Source organism: Myotis yumanensis, unplaced genomic scaffold (genome assembly GCF_028538775.1).
Source record: "Myotis yumanensis isolate MYYU_CA2020_CCGP unplaced genomic scaffold, mMyoYum1.0.hap1 SCAF_4, whole genome shotgun sequence".
In the NCBI taxonomy this organism is placed as follows: domain Eukaryota; kingdom Metazoa; phylum Chordata; class Mammalia; order Chiroptera; family Vespertilionidae; genus Myotis; species Myotis yumanensis.
Window position 1 is genome coordinate 110,010,992 of NW_027223755.1, and position 15,126 is coordinate 110,026,117.

Here is a 15,126-nt window from a genome sequence, read left to right on the forward strand (position 1 = left end):
AGATAGAGAAAGACACATTGATTGCCTCCCACAGGCACCCTGACCAGGGCTGGGGATTGTGCCTGCAACCAAGGTATGTGCCCTTGACCAGAATCAAACCCGGGACCCTTCAGTCCGCAGGCCAAACTGGCTAGGGCATGTTAGCTACTATTTTAAAAGCAGCGTGTATCTGGGTTGTTTGGGGCCCTCAGGCTACCTGTTTCAGACCTTGGCCAGGTCTCTTTCCTTCTGTAAGTGTAGAGAACTCCTTTGGCTTTTCCTCCAGGCTGCACCTTCGTCGGCTGGTGAGCAATGAGACCCAGAGGCGCCAGCTGGTGGAAAAGCTGCAGCTGCTCGTGGAGGAGGCATTTGGGAGCCAGCTGCCAGACAGGGCTGTCCTGGACCCAGCCTATGTGGAGAGGATCATATTGCTGAGACAGGTGGGGCTGGGAGCTCCGGGAGACCAAGGGAGCAGAGTCCCCCATTTCTCCCCTTCCAACGTTTCAGCCCTGTCCCCAGTGCATTGAATGGCTGCCTCTTTCTCCAGGGTCACATTTGCCGCTTGCAGGATTTGGTCTCCCCAGCACACTCCTTCCTGTGGACTCGTCCTGCTGTGGGTCGCACGCAGCTGGGTGCCATCTCAGAGCAGGTGGATGTGATTGCCAAGCGCGTGCTGAGGTGAGTTCGTGCAGGCCAAGCTCAAGGTTCTGTACCCTCCTCCCCCCTCCCCTGCCTGGGTCCCCCTTTACCCCAGGGCTGGGCAATTGGGCTCGCAGCACAACCCGTGGCCAGTGAGAGGTTTGGGGGAGCTAATCACTCACCAACGCTCTTGGTAGATGGGGAGCCCGGAGGAGCCCAGGCTCTCCCCGGAAGAGATGATGCATTCAAGTTCCAGGGTTGGACCCACCTGGGTTCCATTCTGGCTCCACCTGTTACTCACCCAGTTAGTTCACCTGCCCAGATGGCTTCACTTCGGCCAAGTTACTGCACCTGCTTGAGCATCGTTTTCTCATCTGAAAGGTGCAGGTGAAACTATTGCTTACTGTAACAGTACCAGAACACTTGTGATGAAAAGGGCGGAAAACAGCCATGGAAAAGGACTAGTCTGTGTAATTGTGTGGTCAGAACAAGGGCTGACTTGAGGCTAATGCATGGCCCAAAAATACATCACCAAAGCCCAATTTCTCTATCTTTTTTACTCTGCCCACACTCCTCCATGCTGGCTGCTCTGGTAGATGGAGAACGGGTTTCTCTCCCGCTACCGAGTGTACTTCTCTTCACCTAACAGTCCAGGGGCGAACAGCTTTCCTCATTGTCTCCAGTGTCCTGCCATCCCTAGATTTTGTTCCTGTCCCTGTGGTCCACGGTGGCTCACGGACCATCCAGGATTCAGCCAGAGAAGGAAGAAGGAAAGAGGAGGCAGACAGGACATTTCTCCCCCTTAAGGACTTAAAAGCTATCCCGCTAGCTGGAACTCTGTCTTAAGGCCATGCCAGGCATAAGGAAGCCTGGAAAATGTACTTTATTTACTTGGCAACCATGTGCCTAGCTAAAAATTTTGTTATTACATACAAGAGCGAAAAAGTAACTTGTCTAAAATGATCCAGCTAGCCCGGCCAGTGTGCTCAGTGGTTAGAGTGTCGGCATGCACACCAAGGGCCTTGGGCTCAGTTCCCAGTGAGGGGCACGTACCTGGGTTGCAGGTTCTTCGGCCCTGATTGTTTGTGGGCAAGAGACAGCTAATCAATGAGTCCCTCTCACATCAATGTTTGTCTCTCTCTTTCTCTCTCTCTTCCCCCTCCCACTCTCTCTAAAAAATCAATGGAAAAATATCCTCAGGTGAGTATTAACAACAACAAAAAGGAATACAAGCATGTGACAAGAAATACAAATGGTACATCCCTGGCCGGGTAGCTCAGTTGGTTGGATCATCGTCCCAGTGCCCCAAGGTTGAGGGTTCCATCCCTGGTCAATGCACATATAGGAATCAACCAATGAATGCAAAAATAAGTGGAACAACTAAATCAATCAATCTCTCACATCAATACATTTTGTAAAAATTTTTTTAAAAGGAATACAAATGGTACAAGAGGGTTTATAGCAAAAACTAAGTCTTCCCTCCTACTCCAGCCCCTGACAGAAAGGCAGCCACACTTAGCAGTTTCCTTTGTGAATTGTCTGTATTCAAGGATATGTATATACAACTCTAGTCCTATAATTTTTTAATTTTGAAATTTAACATTTTGGTTATTAATACATTCAAACCTCTTAAGCCTGGATTTAAAACCTAGAAATGATAAGGTATATATTTAGGGAGTCCTGTTTTTAATTCTTGTCCCCTCTTAGCCCAGTTCCAAAACCCTCTATATGTTACGACTAGTCTTAATTATGTCTAAATAATCCTTATCTTCCCCCTTTTTTACACAAAAGATACAATACAAGAACACCATTCTGTGTCTTTTTTTCCTTTTACTTAATATACATTTTGACCTACCCAGTACTTAGAGAGCATCCTCATTCTTTTCTACAGCTACACCCACCCCATCACTATACCACTTTGCCACGATTTATTTAACACCCTCCTGCTGATGGACATTTGATTGCTTCCAGATTTTGCCGTTGCAAACAATGCCGCAATGAGTAACCTTACCTAGACACCATTAACATGTTTGCAAGTATAGCGCCAAGATAAGTTCCCAAGAGCTATTATTAGTAATAATGCTCCCTTAATTTTGGGCATTCTACTCTAGGGGCTATTGGTTGTTATTCACTGGAAGTAATGTCACTGACACCCTGTCCTGACATAGGCATTGTTTTTAGAGGCACCCTGGTGCTCCCACTTGAGGCAGGAAAGCTGATACACAAATGACCAGAAGCTGCCAGATCTCAAAGTCCTGTGCCCACGCCAAGCTGCCAGCCAGCTCTCACGTGTCCTGGGCTGCCCAGGACCTGTCCCTTTCACCTGCTCCTTGGCAGGTTGCTCCCTACAGTGACATTGAGGAGGGTGTCTATTTTTCCCCACATGTTATATTTTCAATATTTTGTCTCCTCCATTTCATAAATAACAGCAGTCATGTAATCCAGTTAATGATGCAATAAGAATGATTGCTTCTGTCTCCAGTTGGAACTCCGTTGCTCAAGTTTTGGAGTTAGTAGGAGATGTCTGTGCTGAAAGGCTATTCAGATAACTTATGAACCCGTACCCTGCGCCAGCAGCACTGCACACTGAGCAGCCTCTGGCGTGGAGCTGTCCGTTCCCCGTTGTGAGCAGGTGGTGTCGGAGGGGCATCGTGGACCATCTGCCTGAGTCCCTGGTCAGTGTGGGACAGACTCGCCACCCTGCCTCCGTCTCTTGCTCTAACTTCAAAGCAGGGCTGGGGTGAAGTTTTTGCAAGTCCAGCTCTAACAATAGGGAATTCCTCTTGAGCTCAAACATACTTTTGGGAGATCTCGGCCGGACTGCCAGGAAAGGGCAATGATTGCTGGTCCCTGGAGCTTAGTTCCTTACATGCTTCCATTTGTGGGCAGAGGATGGTTGTGACAAGTCGGTGGCAGGGTCCTCGCTGGGGCTGCAGTCCCCTGATTGCCTCCTCTCTGCTCTTCTATGTTACATCCAACAGTCTCCCCATGCCCAGTCTTGGAGCTATTTCAGATCATTCCTAGAGGGCTCCATACTTCCAGCCTACATCTAACCCAGTCCTGAGTTTCTTTATAGATACTTTTGCAAAGTCTCAGAGCTCTTGGGTGTAATAATATTGGCTAATAACTAGCTTTTTATTGAAATACTAGAGGCCTGGTGCACAGATTTCTCTCTTGCTCTAAGTGACCATTTGACCGGTAGCTATGACACACACTGACCACCAGGATCTCACAATCTGGGACCCCTTGGGGGGCTGTCGGACTGCCAGTTTCTGCCCGATCCCCACAGGCCAGGCCAAGGGACCCCACTGGTGCAAGAATTCATGCACCAGGCTGGTTTTGGCCCAATCCCTGCAGGCCAGGCCAAGGAACCTCACCGATGCACAAATCCATGCACCAGGCCTCTAGTATGCATATAAGATCTTTGGTTAATCTCTTCCCCTCCCCCCTTCTCCCTTTCCTCTGAGATTCATCAGTCTGTTCCATGTTTCCATGCCTGTGTGTTGAGCGTCTGCCCCCTGGTGGTCAGTGCACATCATAGCTACTGGTCAAACAGTCGCTTACGCTTTTATATATTACTAGAGGCCCGGTGCACAAAAATTTGTGCACTCGGGAAGGGAGGGGGGGTCCCCCAGCCAGGCCTGTGACCTCTCGCAGTCTGGGGCCCCTCGGGAGATAACTTAATATCTCTGGGTGGCAGAGGGCAGGCCCAATCCCTAGGTGCAGCCCCTGGTGGGGCTCAGAGCAGGGCCGATTGGGGAGTTGGGGCGCCGCCCCGTCATGCACAGAGCAGGGCGGATCGGGAGGTTGCGATGCCACCCTCAGTCACGCTCAGGGTAGGACCGATTGGGGGGTTGGGGCACCGCCCCCTGTCACACTCAAGGCAGGGTCGATGGGGAGGTTGCGGCGCCACCCCCTGTCACGCACAGAGCAGGGCCGATCAGGGAGTTGGGGCGCTGCCCCCTGTCACTCACAGAGCAGGGCCCATCAGGGGGTTGAGGAGCTCCCCCCTGTCACTCACAGAGTAGGGCCGATAGGGGAGCTGGGGCACCGCACCCTGTCACACACAGAGCAGGGCGGATCAGGGGGTTGGGGCGCTGCACCCTGTCACACTCAGGGCAGGGCCAATGGGGAGGTTATGGCTCTACCCTGTCACACACAGAGCAAGGCCCGTGGAGGGGGGTTGGGGCTCCACCCTCTATCACCCACAGAGCAGGGCCGATCAGGGGGTTGGGGCGCCGTCACTGTCACACTCAGGGCAGGGCCAATGGAGAGGTTATGGCTCTACCCTGTCACACACAGCAGGGCCCGTGGGGGTGGTGGGGGTTGGGGCGCCGCACCCTGTCAAACACAGAGCCGCAGGGCGATCAGGGGGTTGGGGAGATCCCCCCCGTCACACACAGAGCCGCAGGGCGATCAGGGGATTGGGGAGCTCCCCCCTATCAGGCACAGAACAGGGCTGATCAGGGGGATAGGGCGCATTCCCCTGTCACGAACAGAGCAGGGCAGATAGGGAGGTTGTGGCCCCGCCCCCTGTCACTCACAGAGCCGCAGGGCGATCAGGGGATTTGGGCACTGCCCCCTGTCACGCTGATCCGGTGCCGGGAGGCCTCGCGGCTCCGCTTATCCCGGTGCCGGGAGGCATATTACCCTTTTACTATATAGAATAGAGGCCAGGTGCACGGATGGGGGCCGGCTGGTTTGCCCTGAAGGGTGTCCTGGATCAGGGTGGGGGTCCTCACTGGGGTGCCTGGCCAGTCTGGGTGAGGGGCTGAGGGTCATTTTCCGGCTGGCGGGTGACTAAAGCTCCCAACCGCTCCTTTTTTTCTTTTTTTTTTTTTAATTCTGGACCAGCTTTAGCTCTGAGGCCTCGGCTGCTGAAAGCCGGTTTCTGGCCTTTGTTTTTCCTTTTGTATTTGATACAATGTTGTGGTCCGGCTGGCTGAACCTGGCTGACTGAAAGCTGATTTCTGGGGTTTTGTTTAGTTTCTATATTTGCAACATAGTTGCTTAGAGTTGCAGCTGAGAGGCTGGCAAGTGCAGGGAACGTTGGAGTCCGCAGTCACTGGAGCAAGCAAGCCTCCCTGCTCACTTCAATGCATGGCTGCTGGCCGCCATCTTGGCTGACAGTTAATTTGCATAAGGATATGCTGATTAGCCAATGAGAAGGGTAGCGGTCGTACGCTAATTACCATGTTTCTCTTTTATTAGTGTAGATAGATCAGACCTAATACTTTTGAGTACTTACTGCCCGTTCAAGCAATGTACTTAGTGCTTTGCTTGTTTTAATGTAGGCACAGCATAGTTCTGTGAGGTGCAGACCCACAGGTGAGAAAACGAGGCATAGAGATGACCTGCACAGAGTCAGCAGTTACAGCAGTTAGTAAATCCTCTTATTTTGGTACCGGCTTCGTTTCCCTATGTGATGCCCACATGCTGGGACTCTGCTATGCGGTACCCTGGTGGTTTTTTCTTCCCCAGCTTGGGTGGATCGCATGTGGTAGATCCTCCCTCCCCCCGTCTCCCCAGGCTGGTCTGAACATTGTGCCTTTATGTTGTCACTAATTGATAGTCTTCCGAAGTTCTCCCTCCCGTCACTTGCATTGGCCCCTGTGGGCCCCTCACAGACTGGCCCACTTCTAGGCTTTTAGAAGGACCTGGCGCCAACTTAACTCAGGATGTGCTGAACGCAGAACTGAAGAAGCTGTCCGAAGGTCTGCCCGGCACCAAGCATAGTAATGTGATGAAACTCCTCCGAGTGGCCCTCAGTGGACAGCCGGTGAGACGGGCAGATGGGCTGGACTGTTCCCGGGGGCCCTCACTTATCCATTCAGCTAACATTCACCAGCAGCGCATCTTTCATACAACGATGAGTGAAACATGAGCACTCCCTTCACCCACTCATTCAGCAGCACCTATTGAGTGCCTCCTGTGCCAGTGCCGCTAGGTACAGAGGATACAGTAGTGAATCAAACACGCACACTCCCTCCCGTCATCCTTCACGGAGCTGGCAGTTGATTGGAGGTAACAGACATGTCAATACAGGAAGAAGAGGCTCCGGGGATGCAGCCTCGGCCTCAGAAATCAAAGACAGTGAAGTGCAGTCTCTGCCCTGGGGTACAGGCAGCGGTGTGGGGTTGGCTGGGGTATGACTCTGCAGACCAAGGCTGGGCTCATAGGCGATGTTTTCTCTTTTTGTTCTTAGCAAGGACCGCCTGTAGCTGAGATGATGGTGTCCTTGGGACCAAAAGAAGTGCGGGAGCGCATACAGAAGGTGCTGTCCAGCTGACGGGAGATGTGCCGGCGGTGGAGGTGGCGAGGGACCTGTGCGTGTGGAGACGGCCTTCGGAGGAGGAGTGGGTCCTGGGACCCATCGGGAACTTGTAGCAGGAACCAGAGTCTGGGTGCACACAGTGAACACATGGCTCCACGCAGCCCCGTCCTCGCCCGCTGGCGGGGAAGCCCAGCATCTTCTCAGCTCCCTGAGTCTAGAGAGGAAGGCTCATGTCTGGCTCCGATACCACGCTGCATGGCAGAGGTTTCAAGCTGGTTCCTAGAACAGCCCAGAGGCCTCTTGTTTAGGCCGCCCGAGCTGCGTGACAAAAAGCCACAGAGTTGGGGGCTTAAACAACGGAAAATTACTTTCTCACTGTTCAGGAGGCTGGGAGTCTAAAAGGCAGGTTTCTTTGCTCCTTGGCTTGCTGATGGCTGCTTTCTGCTGTCCGTACTGGTCATCGCCCTGGGTGTGCCCGTGGTGCCTCTGGGTGTCCAAATGTCATCTTCTTAGGACAGCGGTCAGATGGGATTAGCACCCACCCTGACGGCCCGGTTTTACCTTAATCACTTCTTTAAAGGCTGCTCATACAGTTACATGCTGAGGTCTCGGCGTTAGGGCTTCAGCGTACGACTTTTGAGGGGACACAGTTCAGTGCGTGACAGCTTGGCAGCAGCCTGGACTCAGTTCTCGGCCCAGCTTGGACTCTGAGTGGCAGGGCTGAGCTCAAAGTCACTTTCTCTGGGGCTCATCAGGGGACAAGACTCATCTGTCAGGGTGGGCTGCGGGGGAGCACTTATGTCTTACACTTGTTTTTGTCCTGCACTTGGGGCAGCCTGCCTCCCTTCCCTACAGGCTGTCTGCTGCTCTCCCAGTTCTTCAGACCTGGTCCTTGAACTGAGGCCTTCACCCTGCCTATCCGCATCTTATTCACATCTGCCTCCTTATATCCATGACTGTCTGAGATGAGATGTTCTTGGGGTGAAGAGAAACAGCTAAATAGAAGGAAGACAGTGGCTGGGAACAGAGACGCACAGGGCTTCTAGGTGTCTGGTGGCAGCCAGCCTCTGAGAGGCCCCAGTCATTGCTCCCTCTTGGTGTTCACCCAGGATAGGGCTGAGTTGAGATGCATCCTGGCTTCCTTGTTCTCTTGGATCCCTTACTCTGCGGGAAATCACTTCCACGGGAAGACTCTCCAGCAGCCCTGTGGAGAGGCTCCTGTGGCAGGAACCGAGGCCTCCTGCCTGCAGCCAGGCGCGTGCCCATCTCGGAAGTCGGTCTTCCAGCCCCAGCCACGCCTTCGGATGACCACATTCTGACCGATGTCTCGACTGCAACCTTCACGAAAGAGCCTTAGCCACGACCACGAAGCAAGGCTGCTCTCAGATTTCAGACACACAGAAGTGACAGGATAATCGGCGTTCATTGTCTACAGCCACTAGGTTTTGCCCTGCCGGGTGGCCCGGTTAGTCAGAGCACCATCCTGATGCACCAAGGCTGCAGGTTCGGTCTCTGGTCAGGACACATGCAGGGAGCAACAGTGGAGTAACACATTGATGTTTCTCTCCTTCTCCTTCTCCCTCTGAAATAATTCAATAATAAAGCTACTAGGTTTTGGGATAATTTGTTACCCAGCAAGTGTTACCTCTTATCCTCTTCTTGTCCACGGGAGAAGGGAAAGGGGATAAAGAATTTTTTAAAAAATATTTGTTATTGATGTTTTTACAGAGAGGAAGGGAGAGGGATAGAAAGTTAGAAACATCGATGAGAGAGAAACATCGATCAGCTGCCTCCTGCACACCCCCAACTGGGGATGTGCCCACAACCAAGGTACATGCCCTTGACCAGAATCGAACCTGAGACCCTTCAGTCCGCAGGCAGACGCTCTATCCACTGAGCCAAACCGGGTAGGGCGGGGGGGGGCGGATAAAGAATTTGATGAGCCTGGCTGGTGTGGCTCAGTGGCTAAGCATCGACCTAAGAACCAGGAGGTCACGGTTCATTCCCTGTCAGGGCACATGCCTGGGTTGCGGGCTCCATTCTTGGTAGAGATTGTGCAGGAGGCAGCCAATCGATGATTCTCTCATCGTTGGTGTTTCTGTCTCTCCCTCTCCCTCTCTGAAATCAATAAAAATAGGTTTTTTAAAAACGAATTTGTTGAGCTTCACAGAGACCTAGTCTTTTCTTGAAAAGTAGATCATGAAGTTCTGTGCAAGCAATGGCCACCAACTCCACCTAACAGGTTTATTGGCGACTACGTGCATGGGATTTCGGTTGTGGGAGAGTCGCAGAGTCTATGGGAAAGCCAGAGACCGGGTCTGGCTGTGCAAGAGCAGGCGCCACGCCAGGCTCGCTGCAGTGGGGATGCGGGGACTGCAGCTCTTTGTGGTTTGTCTCTGTTTGCATTTTCCCCTTCAGTTTTGGATGAGGCAGCGAAAGGTTCGGATGCTGGGAAGAGAGAGTTGCTGTTCCTTAGCTGGGAAGAGATGTCCCTGCGGGATGCTGTCCGGTGGGCAGTAAAAAGCTGTTCCCAAGGGAAAGTGTTTTTCCAAAAGGGGACACTAACAAAACGTGATTTGTTGTGCACTTGCCTGAGGTGCAACCGTGTCTGGGTTTCAGAATCTGCTGAAATGTTTTAGTCCATTATTTCATCCAGTCTTCACAATCCCATGAGAGGCATTTTTATTTCTGTAATAGATAGGGAAATGGAGTCACGAAAAGGTAATTAACTCTTCTGAGGCAAACTCAAGCTTATGACAGCCCCAAGTCTGAGCTCAGCTCTTAACTACTGGGCGTCATCAGAGTCTCTGCTTCTCGGACGTGAAGGACAATTAGGAGGAACTGCCTCATGCCCTGGCTCGTGGTCCTGGGATGCGAATGTTTGACACGGAGTGATGAAAACGCCGAGCTGATAAAGTGCTGCCAGTTTCCCCGTTGGCGTGAGTTGTGTAAAGCAGCATATGCCTTTTGGACGAAGGGTTTTGCTCAGGACCAGTGGGATTTCACATGTTTAAAATAACCTCAGTGTTTTTAGAGTATAGTAAAACAGTGAGGACCCTGGAGGTCCACTGCCTAGACCAGGGGTCCTCAAACTACGGCCCGCGGGCCACATGCAAATACAAATATTGTATTTGTTCCCGTTATGGTTTTTTACTTCAAAATAAGATATGTGCAGTGTGCATAGGAATTTGTTCATAGTTTTTTTTAAACTATAGTCCAGCCCTCCAGCGGTCTGAGGACAGTGAACTGGCCCCCTGTTTAAAAAGTTTGAGGACCCTTGGCCTAGACAAACACCTGGACAAAGTCCTGGCCAGGCCGGTGTCATCCTGTTCACCTAAAAGTTGCTGGTTTGATTCCAAGTCAGGTCACATGCCTGGGTTGTGGGTTTGATCCCCTGTAGGGGGCAAGCGGGAGGCAGCTGATGGATGTTTCACTCTCACATTGATGTTTCTCTCCCTTCCTCTTTAAAAATGAATCATCTTTTTAAAAAAGATCTTTTTTTATAAAAAAGCCCAGTCCTGCCATTTATTCACTGTGACCTCTGTACCTCAGTTTCCTCACCTGTAAGTGGGAATAACAATGATACCCGTCTCAAAGAGTTGTAAGGTTGGAAATATGTGACATATGTAAAATTCTGAACACAGTGCCTGGCACTTAACTGTCTATTGCCATCATTGCCATCACTGGTATTTTCTTTCTTAGAAATGGTAATCTTGGTTGCAAGGCATAGCAACAGAAGAATTCATTGGAAGAATTAGGAGTCTCTTGGATCCAAAGGCAGGACTTCTAGCTGCACCTTAACAAGAGGCTGGAATCTACCTGGATCCGAGGCACTGACTTTTGTCCCTCTGAGCCTGCAGTTTTCTAACATCTCTGTGTCTGCTCCCCTCATCCTGTGAGCTGGCTCTCTCTCTCTCCCTCTCTCTCTCTTTCTCTCTCTTTCTCTCTCTCTGCACTTGGCCAACAACTGCCTCAGCCCTAAAGCAGAATTGTCTCTCTTCTACACTACCAGTTACATAACTAGCATTCCATTTCCAAGTTCTGGGAGAGACTCTGATTGGCCAGCTTGGACCAGCTGTCTACTCCTGGTCCAATCAACTGGCCAGTGGGACAGTCATGTACTAAGTTCACGGCTGTAGGGGACCGATTCTAGTGAGTGGGACAGTGGTTCATTCCCCTGAGAGTGCAGTAACACCTCAACATAAGGGACTCATTCAAGTGAGGGGGTGTTCATTAAAGCCGAAAGGCCGTTAATATAGTAAAGTAGGTTTTCCATGTGAATGCTAAAAAATTCACAAATTAGTTTACCTGTTTTTAATTATGTAGACACGTTTATGTATGTATGTATGAAAAGTTTAATTTCACAGAAAGTTTGCTATATGTACTACTGTAATTTTAAATTTATTCCGAATAGGTCTAAGTGTGTATATTCACCAGTCACCATGAGCAAACAGAGATGTGCATTGCACATGGGAACATGGGCCAGCTGGTGTTAAAACTGCTGCTGAAAGTCATGCCAGGGGACTACAGAACTAATTACCACGTGTGATGCGGTGTGGTCACATGCTAATCATTCACTGAACATTGTTTGCAAGAGGTGACTCTTGGGTTTAAATATGTAGACTATAGTAGATATGTAATATTTATGTCAGTGAAACTACGATAGTGTTTTTTCCAACATGTGGCCTATTCGCTAAAATTTGTTAAAAGTATCCCTAACCGGTTTGGCTCAGTGGATAGAACGTGACTGAAGGGTCCCGGGTTCAATTCCGGTCAAGGGCATGTACCTGGGTTTCGGGCTCATCCCCAGTAGGGGGTGTGCAGGAGGCAGCTGATCGATGTTTCACTCTCAGCGATGTTTCTAACTCTCTATCCCTCTCCCTTCCTCTCTGTAAAAAATCAATAAAATATATTTTAAAAAATAAAATAAAATTTGTTAAAAGTAACAGTAATGGTTGGCATGTGCTGCCGGCCCCAAAGGGGAAACAAAACAAAAAAAGTAATAGTGAATGCTAGTCGGGTTGCTCAGTGGTTAGAGTGTCAGCCCGCAGACTGAGGGTCCCGGGTTTGATTCCGTTCAAGGGGACATACCTCAGTTGCAGGCTCCATCCCTGCGTGTGGGACGCAACCAATCAATCATGTCACTCTCATATTGATATCTCTCTCTCTCTGTTTCTCCCTCTCCCTTCTACTCTAAAAATCAATGGAAAGATTAATCCTTGGTGAGGATTAACCAAAAAAACCCAAAAACTGAAGTAATAACAAAAAAATAACCTGTTAATTTAATTATAAGCAAATCTTGGTAAAAGTGTTTTTGAATTAACAGGGCTTTTATTTTCACATATGACATACGGACCTGAACTTTTGTCCATTAAATCTGAAACACGTTAAATCAAGGTCCACAAAATCAAGGGTTTCCTGTATTCTCTCTCAGAAAGTACCCTTTCCAGAAGATGGTCACTGCTCTATATCCAAATTTGGAATCTCACTCATAGTGCCTTCTACTATTTTATTGTGTTCTTCCTGGTACTCATTATTATATGAATTATATTGTTGGGGGCCAGATGTAAGCTGGCAAGGTCCTTGCACCTGAAGGGGCTAGCAAGGCTGGGACCCTTACCCACACAGTTTTCCCAGACTTGTTTGGATGGCGGTTATCAGTAGAATGAGAGCAACCTTTGTAGAATGAGAACAGCCTTTCATGGCTTACCAAGAAGTCTGTAACTATTTACTGAGATCTGCTGTACTGAGAACTTGTCCTTCTGCTGTGTGTCTCCCTCAGAGATTAAGAGGAACAAAGAATACATTCCTCTTGACAGACCTATTCAGTGTGTTGTGTATGAATAGGATTGTATAGCTAATAAACTCGCTTCAGTTCCTCGAGAACTGGAGTCCTCCCGATCCCGCTTTCCTGTCTTTCTTTCTTTTCTCATTTCCCACCTCCCTGCCTCAGCCCGGCTCAAGCTGTCAGGCTGGCCCTGACATTATATAGTGTGTTTGTACACTTGTCTATCGTACTCGAAAGACTAAGGTTAAGACTGGCAGGAAAGTTTTCCTAGTCTTGGTTTGCACCATGGCACCTAACACGTGACCTTCACACATAGCAGAGCCAAAGCTCTCATGACGGCCTGGCCAGTGTGGCTCTGTTGGAGCGTACGGCAAAGGGTCACGGGTTCTGCAGGCAACTGATTCCTGTTTCTCATGTCAGTGTTTCTCCCTCTCCCTTCCTCTCTAAAATCAACAAAAATACATACCCTCAGGTGAAGATAAAAAAAAAAGATCTCATGATGAGCAGGGGTCCAACTCTGCCAGATTCCAGCCGCTTCCCAGTGTCTTTCGCTGACTGGGAGATACTGTGTCTGTTGCAAGGTTTGTGATTGTGGTTAGCAGTCTGGTCCGTGGCCTGTCATAGGCATTGAAGCCACAACTTTGAAGTGAAGGATGGGGAGAAACGGAATGGTTCAATATGGAGGCATGTTTAGTGGGGACTAAAATTAGAAGTCTACCAGTATTCAATAGTTAATATTATTGTCTATGATAAAATTCCTACCTTCCCAGGGACCAGGATAGTACAGTGGAATCTTGATTCTCGAACTTAATTTGTTCTGGAAGGCTGTTCGAGAAGTGATTTGTTCAAAAACCGAATCTTTTGTTTCCACTAGAAAGAATGTAAATTGAATTAATCTATTCCAGACCCCCAAATCCCTGTTTTAACCTTTCTTGCATACAGTACATGTCTAATTTACTGTTTAATCTATAAATACTTTAAGAAAGACATGAAATGTAAATTAATATTAAACAAAAAGGAAATGAAACACATAAAAAATGACATTTTACGTACACAGTAGCACTTCCCTTTAATGCTGATGACTGATGATAGGAAGTGGGGGGATGTCATTGTTTGGGAGGGCAGTCTCCTTCCATGGAGACAGCAGGTAGCTGTTTCTCTGGGGTTCTTTCTCCTCTCCCTCTCTTTGCTCCTCGATAACTTGCTTCAGGCTCAGTGGGCCTCTGTCCCACTGAAAACCTATCCAGTGATGTTCATTTTAACACTTGCCTGAAGTGAAGCACTCCATTGTCATTGAACAAGTTTATCTATCGCCCAGTTTGCTACTTTTTTGTCCCCTTCCCCAGCATTTCCCTGATGAGTGGAGTAGGATCACCCTCCCTTCCCACCTCCCCTGCAGAGACTCCGCAGCTGCTCCTCTGAAGGTCCCGGAGCTCCTGGGAGGTCAGCTCGGTGCTCCTCACCAACTCCTCCCCATCACCATCCACCTCCAAGTCATGGACTTGCCCGGAGACACAGGCTCCCCTCACAGCCCTCACAGGCTCTGTCAGCAACAGATGGGCCACAGTGTCTCCCAGGCTGGTTGCGGGTCCTGGAACACACTCCCCCATGCTGTCTATGAGCCTCGAGCGAGTGAGGATATTAAAATGTTCCCTCCAGAACCCCCTGAGGGTTAAATCGATGTCAGAGGTTACCTCAAAGCACCTCTGAAACAGGGCCTTGGTGTAGACTCCTTAAAGTTAGAAATGACCTGCCGGCGCATGGCTGGGTGGAGTTGTTAGGTGCCGAGGACCTGCTCCGCCAGCTCCGCTCCAAGCCTAGAGGACGGGCAGGAGCCTTGCCCAGGACAAGAAGTGCCCTGAGTGGCAGTTGCGTTTCCGGAGGTATTTCTTCACACTTGGGGCAAACACTTCATGAATCCACTCAATTGAAAATTGCTGGTTCCCCAAGCTTTGCTGTTAGCCCTCCACGTCACATTCCACTTGCTTTTCATGACATTAATTTTCTTGAAAAAACATGGTTTTTCAGAGTGGTAGAGTAGAGGCTTCCATTTAGAGTCCCCACCCATTCCACACAGAAATATCCTCAGCCCGTCCTTCCCTGCCTTGTGACCCGGCAAAGCCTTCTCCTCCTGGGAGGGGGTCCTCTTGGGCCTTTCTCCCAGGAGAGGCCTGTCTCATCACAACTGAACACTGTGGGGAACAGACCCTCGGCCTCGACGTATTCTTGACATTCGTTCGGTCACGAAATCGCCACAGCTCCTTCGCTGATACCAGCAGCCTCCCCATGGCTCCCACACCATGAGGCCACTTCCTTTAATGTATCCAACCACCCGCCTCGGCTTGAACGCGCCACTCTCCCCCTCAGACCAGGCTCTCTCAGGAGGTCAGTGTGCAGCGTCCTCCCCTTTTCCCAGATCACTGACTCTGAGACGCGATCTCTGGCT

General features: G+C 49.9%; 1 protein-coding gene across 3 annotated transcripts in view; it reads left to right on the top strand.

Annotated features, from left to right (window-relative positions):
• The window catches only part of EARS2 (glutamyl-tRNA synthetase 2, mitochondrial), a 30,132-nt gene extending 17,339 nt beyond the window's left edge, over positions 1-12,793 (top strand). For 2 of the 3 annotated variants that reach the window (XM_070413675.1, XM_070413676.1), the window contains exons 6-9: positions 266-419; positions 527-657; positions 6,262-6,397; positions 6,824-12,793. In XM_070413675.1, coding sequence (XP_070269776.1) covers positions 266-419; positions 527-657; positions 6,262-6,397; positions 6,824-6,907 — 505 coding nt within the window. In that variant the 3' untranslated portion in view covers positions 6,908-12,793. The remainder of the gene's footprint in view (positions 1-265; positions 420-526; positions 658-6,261; positions 6,398-6,823) is intronic. The other variant, XM_070413678.1, reaches the window with a different exon arrangement.
• Positions 12,794-15,126: the final 2,333 nt, after the last annotated feature.